Here is a 14,625-nt window from a genome sequence, read left to right as displayed (position 1 = left end):
CTATTTTCGCTCTGCCAAGTCACTTTAAAAAAAGGAACCTTTATGTTGGTCCAGACTTCAGAGTGCCAACGTCATGGCTTCACATGGAAGGACATTTGAGCTGGACAGCTTCTTTTGACCTCATTGAGCCAAAAGTTGAACACCTTACAAACGTTCTCACTAATCCAAGACGAGTTTCATGGTGAATCGAGTACATGCAATTCAAAGCTCCAGATTGAATGAGGGAAAGATATTGCAGGTGTGAAAGGACACTGAATGGAATATGATTAAAAATGGGAAAATGTTTAATTTTCTCAATGAGCTTTAGAAAATCTTAACAGGCTATAATTCAGTGGCTTTGAAGCGTCCAATCAGTGTTTAAATAGACGAGTAAATTAAGCATTTTAATCGACTTTTCCGTGTACCATCAAATAAAATAAAAAAAATAAAAAATTTAAATGACATTGCTCACCCTTTTTTTCAAATCAATGGGTACATAACCAAGATAAGACTTTTAATTTCTGATAAGTTGGACCCGGCAATCATTACATTGTCTGTGCTCTAAGTGGCTAAAACGGACCTGGGAGGTCAAAAATTCAGTGGAATAAAATGAATGTAATGCAAACTTTTATAATGAAACTTTTACCCAGGGAATGGTAAAGTTAATCAAAGTTATTTTATCTTCACAATACGTACTTTTAGTACAACTCAACTTGTGAGCATTAAAAAAGGAATTATTTTTAGGCCACTCACTTGTTGATTGAGAGAAAACGAACACTGAAGGCATCCTATAAGCCAAATCCTTTTCCCTCCACACCTCATGTGTGGGTGGCAGATGGTAGCTCGCTGGTTGTCACAGTGATAGAAGAAGGAAATACTGATTCAAAGCAAGCAAACCCCCCATTTGTGAAAGACACTCTGCCATAGCCACTAGTATACCACCTATACATTCACACAAGAGCTGATGTTGCTTCTGTTTTCACTTTGAATCAAATGTTCTGATTGTTGATACATACACAAAACTAGAGCAGTGGCATACACACTACATTACTTCATGCTTGTTTTTACTAGCCTATATGTTTTCCTGGCGATTGCTGGTGATACTACCACTACATATTTCTGTCATCATCTCTCCGCCATAGGAGCTGTATTTCTTTAGCCAGACATGAACAGATCCAAAATGCTGGATTTATAAAAGAAAAACTGTCTTCCTCCCCTAAACAGTTTACAACTGGTGTTGTTATGTGACATATGGATTGTGGTAATTTGTTCTTCTCATTGCTTCTGTAGCTTTTAGCTTAACACGTTCAGCCATTGAAGCTGTTATAATCAATACGTTTTCAATCACAACTGATAAAATGATAATATGTTATGTGAAAGTTGGGAGATGATTATCACCCAACTGCAGTTCCCCTCAGGTCCACTGAGTGTTTCAGCATCTTTCAGCTCATTGTCTTGATTTTCCGGCCGACAGTCATCAGTGTTTTCAGATTTTTACAGATACCTACTGTAGGAGTTTAATCAGTGGAAACGATCATCATAAAAGTAGCCCAGTTATTTTATTTCCATTTAGGAAAGGGATTTTGTAAAGTACACCTCTGTTTTATTAGCATTAATTAGGTGAACCCAAGCAACGGTTACAATAAAAAAAAGATCTTCACCAATTGTTTTGGATAACATTAGATAACATTATGGCCAGAACACTTACAGTGAATGTGTTTACAGCTTGTTTACGTTGACCTAAAATAAGGTAATGCAGGTTTAAATGCCAGGTCTGCTACTGCATTCCCTCTGTAAACCAGTAATGTTCTGGGATCAGAGCAGGGAATTTTTATTGATTTTGAAGATTTTAAAATTTGCTCATATGGGTAACAATTTGTCAGATTTGACATACATTGTTTTCTTATTACCACTCTACTTATGGCAACTTTCCTTTGCATATCAGTTATAAATTAAGGCATTAGTAAGAACAACTTTTAAGGTCTGTAATCATTTTTTATTTTTTTTATTTTTATTTTAACATAATCCCAGGTTCTTTGTTTAGCAGCTAGCTAACATTAGCTAAGGTCCTAAGGTATGACTTTTGATGTCTATTGTTGATTTTTGTTTAGAAATATATAAAATTGTAAATATATAAGTGATTGTTGGTCGGACCATTGAGCTAAAGCTATGCTAGTTGTTGGCACTTGACGCTATACACGTTTATAGCAACAAAACTGACAAGGGGATACAAAATGTTTTATGATATTAAAGAGGTGTTGTTCACTTTATAGGCTGTGCCTGTGTTATTACATTCTCTCGGTAACATATCGATATACTGTGTAAATAAAAGATGTATCCTGGAATTCATTCAAAACTTTGTTTTTAAAAAGTAATAAATAAACAAATGGTTTTTTTTAATTGAGAAAGAAACAATTATGATGTTAATTGCAATTATTTCTGAGACAACTAATTGCACAGCAAAGCAATGCAAAGCTCCAGATTTGAGTCCTTTATTAATTCGCTCTCACATTTCTGCAAGGTCTGTGATTCACTATGTAAAAAAACCCATGAAAATATAGGATTGCCAACATTTATAACATTTATGACTGAATTATTACCAATTAAAAAGGAAAAAACAATTAAGCTTTTCACAACCTGGCAACCTAAACATTTCCTTTAAATAGTCTTAACCCTTGTGTTTTCTTCCCGTCAAAAAGTGAAAATCATCATTTTTATTGATGTTTTTTAACTTTTTCTTATGTTTTTTGTCTGCTTTTTAACACTTTTGACGCCTTTTTTCAATGTTTGTCACTTTTCTTTAATTTTTCAACACTATGTAACACTAACTTATTAACTTTAGTTTCACAGTTATCTTTGGAATTTATGGTCAATAAACCTCATTTATAAGAAATTATACCTAATGTTCGAGTTAGAAAAGCAGAAATTAGGAATTATTTAGACTAAAACTAAAGGAATGTGTGCTAATGGATAATCACAGACTGGAATATGTCAACTTTTACTCAATACTATTTCAAAACCACTTCAATTTTTTCTCTCCAAATGCTATATAACTGAATAAGACACCCCAAAATTAATGGGTGTAGACATTTTTACTTGCCAAAGAGCGTTGTTATTTTGGGTAATTAAAAAAAAGCATTGATATAGGAAAACTGGTAAATTTGACCCGAGAACAAAATTGATAATTGGTAAAGCACACTAATGATAAGCATGATTAGTTAGAAAGTGACACGACGATTTTCCAACGTTTCAAACTTTGTGTAATGATAAAGATCATTTAGTCCATAAAAACATGATACTATAAAAACTTCAGTGTTGACTGTGGAGGAGTAGTATCCGTTTTGCCCCTCTCCTCTGTGACAGCACACAGTGGTAAACCGCGCTAGTAAATCACGTCTGCTGATGGGCGGCCGGCTCAGAGCTGCCCGCCCTGTGGGTGTGTTTAAGGCAAATAGGCCTGTGCATCCACCTGCTAGCGCCCTGCCTCCCTCCAGTCAGGAGCGCACAACTTTCCTGAGGAGCACACGCTGCGTGCCTGGACCTCTCTACACCACAGGGACTTTGTTACCAACTGCTTTTTCCCACGAGATGTTGATTGTGCTCGTGCGACAACATCTCCTCGCCTCGCGGTCTCGCATAAGATTGAACTAAAAAATAATAATAATTTTCTCCTTTTTTTTTTTGACTGCCTTTTTTCTTATTGTGCACTGACAACTCCGGGGCCAATAACCACGCAGGTACAGACTGCCCTCCTGAGCAGGGACTGTACCCGGATTTTCTATTGTTATTGATTTCAAGTTGGAGACGAAAGTGACCGATCTGTTGGAATTGGTTTGTTCAATGACTTGCAAGGTTGGACCTGAAGTTACATTCGGAAAGCTGTAACAATAAGGTAAGCCTTCTTGTGCTGTTGCTTTATGCTTATTACATTGTATATAACCTGCTTTATTAATAATGATTAAAAAAAAAAAGCTTACCTGGCTGCAGTGGCGCGCTATTTTTAATTTATTTGCTGCATGCCTCTAATGACTGTTTTGTTTTCTATAAACGTCTTAACAGTAAAACCTAAAATCATAATTTTAAATCCCGAAAACTCACAACCTTAATTCTTACATGAAAAATTATTTATTCAATTGCCATTTAGTTCACCATGCGATCTAATACCACACCAGACTGTTTACAGTTCTGTCTGCCATGTGTAGCCGAGGGGACCTTTTTTATTTTTTTTGCATGCATTTTGTATTCTTCATTACTGAAGAATTTAGTGATTGCAATCAATTAATTAAGTGTGATATAGTTACCAGTTTCATATTTTCAGAAAGAGGCTTTTTATTTGTCTTATTATTGGGAAATGTGACAAACCAGCAGGGTTTTTGTTGTTTTTTAATTATTTTCCACTGAATAAACCAGCAAGATTCATGAGAAGGGTTATGCTGCCATGCCTTGTGGTTATTATCTTTTGTCTTTGACTACATGTAGAAATGTAAAGGTTGCATTACATTTGTCCAACATGTGGCAGGTAATAACTTGCAGACACTAAAAATGAAGAAGCTGAGAGCATCAGTGGATGTGCTATCTTCTGCAGTGTGATGACAATGTTTCCATAAAGGTCATTTTGCACTTATACTTTGCAACTTATGTCTTTAATTTGTGACACAATATGACTAAAGTAGAGCAGATATATTTATCTTTATAGCATACTGTGAGTGGACTGTGTCTTTCAGTCTCCACAGTGTCATTTGGGAGCAGTGCTTTGTTTGATTTCATCTGCATGTGTGAAGGACTTGGCCTCTGTCTCAGAATAAACAGCTGGATGGTTAACAAATTGTCAGTAAATAGCCGAGGTTTAAACAGCTGGGATATGCTCATAAATCCACTTCAGCCAGCCAGTCTGAGGTCTCTTTGGCTCCGCTGACGTCTCCAAAGGTGCTTTTTGGGACGGAGACCTGCTCCGAAGCTGTCAGTGTTTGTAGTCAAAACATGGAGGGGAGAAGAGTTTTGTGTCCAACCACTGCGGTCAGGTTGTGTTGGGAAAAGAGTGTGTTGCAAAAAGTTTCATCCGTCCGTTTAAAAATACAGACAAGTGGCAACATGGTAGAGATGATTAAATGAACTATTGATGGAGAATGCCCGAGGGCCAGAGGTGGCCTGTTAGACAAGTCTCTCTGAAGATTTGTGACGGATCGATGTGTGGATCATTGTGGTTGCTCCCAGGTGTCTATCATTCATTAACTGGAGACTTTATTGAGGACCACAACTGCATTGTTTAGGAGACTTGCTTAACTGTTCCGGTTAGCATTTGAGCCCGTCATCATTTGTAATCCCTTTGGCAAGAAGTTAATATTTTATTTTAGATTGCCACAATCACAACTTTTTTTTGGTCTCTTTTTCTAGTAAGTGTGGGGACGTGGTATAACCCGCTATTAGGTGAAGCTATAATTACAGAGCAGCATACACACATATGGTGTCATGAGTCATGGTGTCAGGAATGTGTTTTGGGTGCGTGGAAACAAGCAGAAGAAGAAGAAAAAGAAGATGAGCTTCTCTCGCTGGTGTCAGCGTGACCTTCCCAATTGTCACCAAGGCATACATTCTCGCAAAAACCAAGCATAATTCTTCCCAAATGGAAGTGTGTACACATCTCTAAAAGCTTGGCGCCTCTCCATTACGACGAATCAGTTTTGTGAAGCTCCCAGAGATCTGGGTGTAATCTCCCCACCTCAGCGCTGCATCCCCCAAGACTCGCAGAGACGGGGCCCTTGGGAGTCGTTGATTTGACATGTCACATAAATGAAAACAGACTTATCCTGGCAGATATTTTTTTTTGCAGCATAGAGTTGAGAACGCATGTTCTCGTCTCACGTGTTTGTTTTTGTCCCTGCAGAGATTTCTTTAAAACAGTCTTTGTGCTGCTGGAGGTTGGTCGACCATGCAGCTGGACGGTCTGTGGACGGTCCACGCCCTCCTGGCACTGTCCAGCTTCGCCCTCGGGAACCCGGTGAGCAATGAGCCATTGGCCGCACCCCGCGTCTTCATCTCCTTCAAAGGTAGGAACCTGAACCTCACGCTTCTCTCTTTTATTCCACCTGCCTCTCATTCCTGGTTTGCAACTGGTGTTTTGACTCTTCTAATTCTGCGCCGGTTTATTAAACTCAGCCATGTGTTTGCTCGTTGGGTGACTGATGACTTGACAGTTGTGTAATTGTCAGGATTGTGGCTTTGATAAGTGCTCTGGTTTTTTGCAGAGGAAGAACTTACAGCATCACCAGACTCTCATGTTACACCGCAGAGCAAACCGCAAACAAATCAAGCCATTCTTATGGGCTGTCCCTTCCTCAGACCTCCAGGCATTGTAATAACCACCAGATGCTTCCACTAGCTTATATTGTACAAACAATTAAAAACGCAAACAATGGCGGAGCACATGCACATATTGAAGATATAGTGTGTGTTTGCGTCTTTGTTAATGCTCCTTTTGAAACAACATACATGATTATTGTTTTAGTTAATCAAATGCGGAGTCTTTATCTTCAATCATCTTCATTATGGAAGCCTTAAATTGGAGCCACAAAAGAGAGATGGGATAATAAGGAGCATGTAATAACTCCATGGCCATTATGTGATTATTCCCTGGTGCGGCAGTACTTTAGAGGTCTGTGTTTGTGCGTTCCTGCGGCCGTACAGATTAGGTGAGATGGGTTGCCGGGTTTTGAGGGGTGCAGAGTGAGAGAGGGTATTATCAAGAGCAAATTGCCAGGGTCAGCCAAGCAGAGCGTCCCCAAGGCCTGTCCTGCTTGGAGATCAAGCCTTTGATTAGCATCCAGAGAAAAGCTGAGGGAGCGAGCAGCAGCGCCCCTGTTTGCTTTGCTTTCCATTTCCCAGCGCTCCCTAGTACAAGTTGACTTAATTAAGTGGACTGGCACAGTTCATTGTTGAAGGCGTTTTCCTGCTTTAATCAAGTAGGATTTACCACATCAGTGAACGCACATCCAGAGCTCAGCAGATTTTTTCTTTTTTTCATTTTCCAAATATCAATTTTAGTCCGTTCTATACACAAACACTGGGTTGTTTTTAGAGAACTGTGTAAATTAGTTTTACGCTATAGGATATTCTGTGAGCAGTCTCATTGGCTGCTTTTGTGTAGGTGCATCTGTGGATGGCTGAACTCAATAGAAATATATTTGAAAGCAGCGGACGACAGGCACTGTTCTTTGGCTGACAAGCAAAGTGGAAAAAGCTCAGCTCTCCTGCTTACCTGTGTGTGTTTGCCTCTCCAGTCAATATGAATTTCACAGTCTACTGCCGGTGCCTCTCTCCAAGGAATGCACCCCCTTCTCCATTCAATATTATGACTTTCTCTCCCTTAATTGCTTTTTGAGAGGCCCATGTAGTCCTTACCTTGGCAAGCCGGCTGCGCTTCCCCTGATGCATCGTGTTGTGTTAAGTTTTGCTTCAGCTGTTTGCGATTGCAGTTTGCCTCTGAGCAGCAACTGTAATTGAACACAGTTTGATGACAAATGTGGACAAAATGCAGTTTTTTTCATGAGACCAAGGAAAAGAATGTGCTAATTACCAGTCCCCTGTTTATTTTTATTGATCGTTATGGCAGCGTGTCACACTGTGAAGAAAAACTTAAACTGCAGCTATAAAGCTGAATGTTTCTCTCACCGTTGAACTAAACACAGTTTCCAAACTGATTAACTTGGTAGCTGAGGAGCGAGGTTCAGAACCATGACCTCCATCTGGGAGGCCCTCATTTCCCTATTAAAGCAGGTAGAGTAAATCATGGGACCTAATTGCTATGCTTTGGCTGTCTGTAGTGCGCACAGCTTTTATGACAGGGGGAACACCTTTTGTGGCATTGCTCAAAATGTTCAGAATATAAGGTGAACAAAATGCATCTACTTATACACATTTCAATGAGATTAGAGTTTGTTGAGTCTGAGGGATAAGCCTTGAAAGTAGACTTTGTTCAGGCTTATCACATTTTCTGTGCTAGTGAGCTGAGTTAGCAAAAAGAAAGATGTCTGCCTCAGTTCTGTCAGTGACATAAACACAATCCGATGCATTTGAAACTTTAATCAGTTCTGTACTTTCTCCAGAGCCATGTAGATGTTTAAATTAGTAACCTTGATTTTTCTTTGTGTACAGGAGTAGAGGTGTATGGTAAAGCCGTACAACTTGCCGCAGCCCATTTTTTAAGTTGTCCATCACTGAAGTGAAATACTGAATTTGCATGTGAATGAATTGGGTGAGAGCATTGCCTCTCCCTGAGACTCTTAAGTCATGCAAGTGCCTTTGTAGCGTTGACTGATTTATATATGCGGTTTCTTTTATTCTTGCTTTTGTATTACACTGCGAGGTACAGGAAACACCACAATCTTGAATGGACGAAACACTTTCGAGGGAGGGTTAGAGGGTTTTGCAAAGAGTGTAACATTACTGCTGTTGGGCCCCAATTCCTTCTATGACATATTGGAGTTCATGCAGAAAAGAAGATCCAAATCTAAATCTCGCTTATCGCTCTGCTATTTCTGGCCGTACTGTATACCACACAGAAACCTCTGCCTCATCTGGACTGCCACAACATCGTTCACTCACCAAACATCATTTAACTACAGTCCATACAAAGTTGGAGCAAATCCATGCTTTATATGCAATTGTTTACATGGAAGGGGTAACTGGCAACTAAAAGCTTTTAGTGACATTCTAGAGATCTTTAAACAAGGGCTTTTCTCAGTCTGCTCAGATAAACAGACAGCAGGTAAACATTGGTTCAGAATAAACAGAGGCACAGGGCAGAGAATCCCCACAACTGTAAATTTTCACTTTGAAAAGCCATGCAGACATAATCTACAGCTGAGGGTGGAGCCATGACCTGCGCCACAAAGACCATGTGAGAATTACAGTAATATCTCACCTTTTCTCAATGGCTGCTTTGACAACTGCAGCAATGGAATTATGATATGTCAGCACAAAGGAAAATGTCTCTAAATACCACAAGATCAGAACAATTATACCACGCTCCCCCCTCCTCCAACTGAGTAAATACAAGGCCAAATTCACACAGAAAACACCTAAATGGGGGTCAACTTTGCCACAATACACTAACTCACCGCTGCCAGTGCATGAGGCAGTAAAAGGAAGCAGCTCTGGCTCGTTATTATTCCAGATATTTATCATCTGCACACCCTCCTGTGAAGGGCTAACAGCAGGCTCCTATTTTTACTCCTCAGCAAAGTCTTTAGTCTATATCGGGTGTGTGTGTGCGTGTGTTTGTGTGTGTGTCTGTGGGTGTGTGTGGGTGGCTGAGTTCGTTTGTGTGTGGGTGGCAGCATAGAGGGTAAGAAACTCCCCTTTGGGGTTAAATGCCAAGCATTCTCATTTTGGCCCTGGTTGTGCTGTAGTTATGTTTTTTTTTGTCATTTATGTCCATGAATAACAGATGAGGATTAAATCTGACAAAGTGAGCTAAAAAGCACTTTAGGAATGTATTCATACAGTGAGGTGTTTTGATAAATCAACATTTTGCTATCAGTTCATCTCTGGGCTTGCCCATTACTGCCGCCCTGTCACTTATACTAGTAAATGTTTAAACTGTTATTACTATTGTTCACACAATACAATTCAGTGGTCACTTTCTTCTTTGCGCTCCAGAGGTACACATTAGTGGTCAGAATTATTTTAAGCTGGTTTGAGTGCTGACCTGATTGGCTATGACAGCATGTATTTTTTTTTTTTTAAAGCTGGACCAGAGTGTTTACTTAACATTGACTGTTTGAATGAACCACTATAATGTGGTTTCAATGGGAGATTTGCATCTAGGCCCCTTTTTACTGCTCTGTGAAGTAAATGCAATGTGACTTGTTTATTTGCTCAAGGTGATCATCACTAATAACTTCCCGTTTAGCTGCAGTCTAATTTGCAGGATACCTCAAGCATATTGGCACATGCTAGCCCTAACTGTAATATCGCAGTATTGTTGAACCACAGGCAGAAACCACAAAACCACTGCCCCAGTAGTCTGGCACCACTGCTGTGATCTCTGTTTACTGTTTGTGAGGTCTTATTTCATAAATCCCCACAGCAGCAAAGTAATGACAGACAAACCATTGACAAGCACTATTACTTTGGCCATGCCCCAGACCTCAGCTTCTCTCCACAGCAGCTAAGCCAGGTTATATTTAGTGTAAAACTCTCTTCTCCCTCAGCAGGCCCACAGTAGTCATTTGTAGCAGCGTGGTTAACCATTGAACACAGTCGGCAGGGTGGTGACGGTGGTTTAAGTGCAAACGCAGCTTGGTCCGGCACAACTTGCACTCTGCTGTGATCCATCTGTCGAGAGTGTCACTTTATTGTTAGGTCTTGGTTGGCTTGAAGCCATCCTTAACTGTGTAAAACAAATGAAATGTGATTGAGTGGGTGTAGAGAAGAAGTGCGTGTTGCAAAAGGAGACTGTAGTGTGGGGTCTAGTCTGAGCCCAGTGTTCAAAAGGCAGTGGTAATCCTTCACTAGAAAGAAGGGATAGTAAAACGTTATGTGCACCACACATAACCTAAGAATTGTTATCTCCTCCACCTAATATGTGAGCTCTCTAACCTTTGGAGTGGAATTTGTGTTACATTTAAATCCATACGTCACTGTGGAACAATAAAATAATGCATTGGCACAGAAGCCTTTACTTGTTTAGTAGTTCATATCTGAAATGAATATATGTTTCCTTGACAACGCTAAAGTATGAGCATAGAGCTGTATATCTCAAACTTTCACGGTTCTCTTCATTGCTTTTCAATCAAAATCATGCAACAGTTGGGTTGAAAAGAATTGTGATTGCTGACCAGTCGCAATCCTCGTCCAAACTCGAGGTATGGATGATCATCTAGTCCGAGGTAATCGTTAAACGACTATGTCCAATAGTCTCAGGTTGACAGGACAGGAATGAGGGATCGATTATCTGTCTGCCTGTGAGCTCCTGTTATATAAATATATGTCTCCTATTTGGTGGATGACTGATAGGACCTTGATTGCATTTTCTTTCCGGACCAGTTGGTACATTGTTTGCATTGGAATGCAATGAAGATGATAGTGACAGCTGAGGGAAAAAAACATCATTGCACTTTGGTAATTGGTCACATTTAAAGTGTGACATCAGTGAAATTCTATAAATTTATTTCAATATGAGCTTCAAACTGTTTTGACACTAATTCCGGAGTTATTGCTTTTAAAGCAAACCTCCACTCTTTGCTTGTCTGTCATTTTTAGCATGTTTTACACACAACGGTAATTTCCAAATTGCATTTGAATATAGCACAAATCGGCTCCATACAGCTTTGCAGTTAACCTAAACTGTTAAATCTGTCAATCTTAAGAAGGCAGCGCTGCTGCTTTTCTCACCCCTCCCCAGGTGTATGTGTGGGACAGACGTGTTATATTCCACAAAAAAAATGACTATGTTGGCACCTTTCATCACATTGAACCTGAAACCAGCAGTAATTTCGTGTACGTCTCTGATGGTACTTACTTCCCTCTGCAAATAAAATCGCGGTCACAGTGTCATCTCTCATAGCTGTGTCAGCCAACCATTAGCGCTGTCTGCGCCTCCCACCCGGCGCTGATGGAATATCTGTTTTATTCTTTCCTTCCCATGGTTGTTAAATGCACACAAACTCTTTATGATGGTCGATGAATCGAGTCATTGTACTTGAGTGTTATAGAGTATAGCCACTTGGCACCTTGCTGTAATTGATTCTTATGCCATATGGTTGCAAGGTTATAAAATGTATTGCAAGCAGTTTGAGTGGTCCTGTTTGAAAATAGAGGAAACAGTATTTGTGCTTGTCTCTTGATTCCCCAAAATCTGGCCAATGGGTGCTGGATAGATTGTATGTGTGCAGGTATGGGGCGCCGTTTGTAAAGCAGCTCGTGCTGAAAATAACAGCAACATTGGTCATTTAGCTTAAATATGTTTAATAAACTGGTATGAAATTTGAGGGTCACTTTCTTGCACATTACAACTATTTGTCAACTTGGAAAATTTAAATAGTTAAATCCAAATTTAAATTACAACCTAAATGTTAAATGTTAAATATATGCTAAATTAAATCTAAAGTAAATCTAAATCTAAATGTTAAATCTAAATCTAAAGTTAAATCTAACTAAATCAAATTTAATCTAAATATTAAATCTAAATCTAAATGTTAATCTAAATCTAAATCTAAATGTTAATCTAATATTAAAACTAAATCTAAATGTTAAATCTAAATCTAAATCTAAATGTTAAATCTAAATATAAATCTAAATCTAAATGTTAAATTAAATTAAATGTTAAACTACTAAATCTAAATGTTAAATCTAAATATTAAATCTAAATCTAAAGTAAATCAACTCAAATGTTAAATCTAAATCAAATCAATGTTAAATCTAAATGTTTCGGGTGAAACTAAATTTAGCTAATAGCAATTAATGTCGGTAACCGGAAGTACCAAAATAAAAGCTCGAGGAGGTAAGTGTTGTTTATAGTGTCAAAAACGAATAAAAAACCTCTCATCGGAGATGACTCTTGAACTTGGATAACCGTGAAAATAACTACTAAAATAATAAACACAGTTGGGGAAAACTGTATTTGAAGAGTACTTTGAGTTTTTAGTGTCACTTTTATGAATGGGGTGGGAATTATAGCCACTATAGCCAGCCACGGGGGGCTCACTTTGACTGGTCTGTCACGTTCGCTTGCATTAACGTCAGCAGAGCCTATCCCCGCCCGCCCCTGACAAGGCACTGACAAGACACTGCGAAAGTCCAACGAATCAGGTTAGCCGAGACACGGAGAGCCGTCCGGTCGCTGAACAAACTTATTCAACAGCGAGAGCGACAGCCTCAGGGCCACGCAGGCCACCTCGGTAAGCATGTTTTCAAATCACGGAGCTAGCATTGTCTGTTGTCAAGGAGTAGCAAATCTCTACTGGCTAGCTACCGTTAGCTAGTTTAGTTAAGTTAGCCTTGACAACAGGGTTGCTAGCTCCGTGATTTGGAAAACATGCTTACCGAGGTGGCTGCGGTGGCCCTGAGGCTGTCGCTGTCGCTGTTGAATAAGTTGTTCAGCACCAGGACGGCTCTGCCGATGTTCTCGGCTAACGCTGATTCGTTAGACATTACGCAGAGTGACATGGCCAACAGTACCGTGCCTTGTCGGGGGCGGGCGGGGAAGGCTCTTGCTGACCTAATGCAAGCGAACGTGGACAGACCAGTCAAAGTGAGCCCCGTGGCTGGCTATAGTGGCTATAATTCCCACCCCATTCATAAAAGTGACACTAAAAACCAAAGTACTCTTCAAATACAGTTTCCCCAACTGTGTTATTATTTTAGGTAGTATTTTCACGGTTATCCAAGTTCAAAGTCCATATCTCCCGATGAGAGGATTTATTCGTTATTTGACACATAAACATACACTGACCTCCTGAGCTTTTATTTTGGTAATCCGGTTACCGACATTAATTGCATATTAGCTAAATATTTAGTTTCACCCGAAACATTTAGATTTAACATTTAGATTTAGATTTAACATTTAGATTAGATTTAACTTTAGATTTAATTTATATTTGATTAACATTTAGATTTAGATTTAGATTAACATTTAGATTTAGATTATATTAGATTTAACATTTAGATTTAGATTTAGATTTAACATTTAGATTTAGATTTAATATTTAGATTTAAATTTAGATTTAGATTTAGAGTTAACATTTAGATTAGATTTAATATTTAGATTTAACATTAGATTAGATTTAGATTTAACATTTAGATTTAGATTTAACATTTAGATTTAGATTTAACATTAGATTTAGATTTAGCATATAGATTTACATTTAACATTTAGGTGTAACATTTAATATTTGGATTAACTATTTAAAATATTCCAAGTTGACAAATATTGTTGTAAATGTGCAAGAAAGTGACCCTCAAAATTTCACCAGTTATTAAACATTATTTAAAGCTAAATGTGACAAAATGTTGCTGTTATTTTCAGCACGAGCCGCTTTACAAACGGCGCCCCATATGCAGGTGCAGTGTTAGCAGGTAACAAGGCTCTTATACATCTCCAGTGGGCACGGGACTCTGAAAGTGACAGAGTGCCGACTAAATGTAGCCTAAATCATCTTCGAATGCTCGGTTTCCTGTTGCAGTTCTGTCTGTCTTCTGTCTCCTACTCATTTCTCTTCCTCTGGCATGGGAACGGCATTAAATGCACGGGGCCCAGGGTGTTTGGGATTCCTACCATGAAACCGCTGCTCTCTTTTAGTATCTGCAGAAAGAGGGATATGTTGTGAGCATGGTGTCCTGTCTTTGGTCAGGGTTTCACCTGTGGAACAGCCTCCTGAGTCAGGTTACGGGCTCTGTCAGTGCCTCGCCTCCAGTGAAACCCCGGTCATCTTTCGAAAAGACTGAAGACCCAGTGTTGTCTGTCCGTCTTGTCTTTCACGAGCATGTTGTTGCATCTGTTGCTGCCCCCCTTCAAAAAAAAAAAAAGAAAAACTCTCCACACCGGACTGGAAAATACCAACCAAATTGTCCAGATACTGTGAATCACTTTCTCCCCACTAGTGCAGCATCTCATTCAGTATGTTTTTTTTTTTTTTATGGAACTAC

At 39.2% G+C, this 14,625-nt stretch overlaps 1 protein-coding gene across 4 annotated transcripts in view; it reads left to right on the top strand.

The window, feature by feature from the left end:
* The first annotated feature begins 3,464 nt into the window (after positions 1-3,464).
* The window catches only part of sema3fb (sema domain, immunoglobulin domain (Ig), short basic domain, secreted, (semaphorin) 3Fb), a 58,869-nt gene continuing 47,708 nt past the window's right edge, over positions 3,465-14,625 (top strand). For 3 of the 4 annotated variants that reach the window (XM_032512623.1, XM_032512621.1, XM_032512620.1), the window contains exons 1-2: positions 3,465-3,871; positions 5,864-6,026. In XM_032512623.1, the coding sequence (XP_032368514.1) occupies positions 5,909-6,026 (118 nt within the window). In that variant the 5' untranslated portion in view covers positions 3,465-3,871; positions 5,864-5,908. The remainder of the gene's footprint in view (positions 3,872-5,863; positions 6,027-14,625) is intronic. The other variant, XM_032512622.1, reaches the window with a different exon arrangement.

Source organism: Etheostoma spectabile, chromosome 4, assembly GCF_008692095.1.
Source record: "Etheostoma spectabile isolate EspeVRDwgs_2016 chromosome 4, UIUC_Espe_1.0, whole genome shotgun sequence".
Classification (NCBI taxonomy): Eukaryota; Metazoa; Chordata; class Actinopteri; order Perciformes; family Percidae; genus Etheostoma; species Etheostoma spectabile.
Note: the sequence above shows the minus strand (reverse complement) of the source record. Positions and strands in the feature narration are given on the sequence as shown.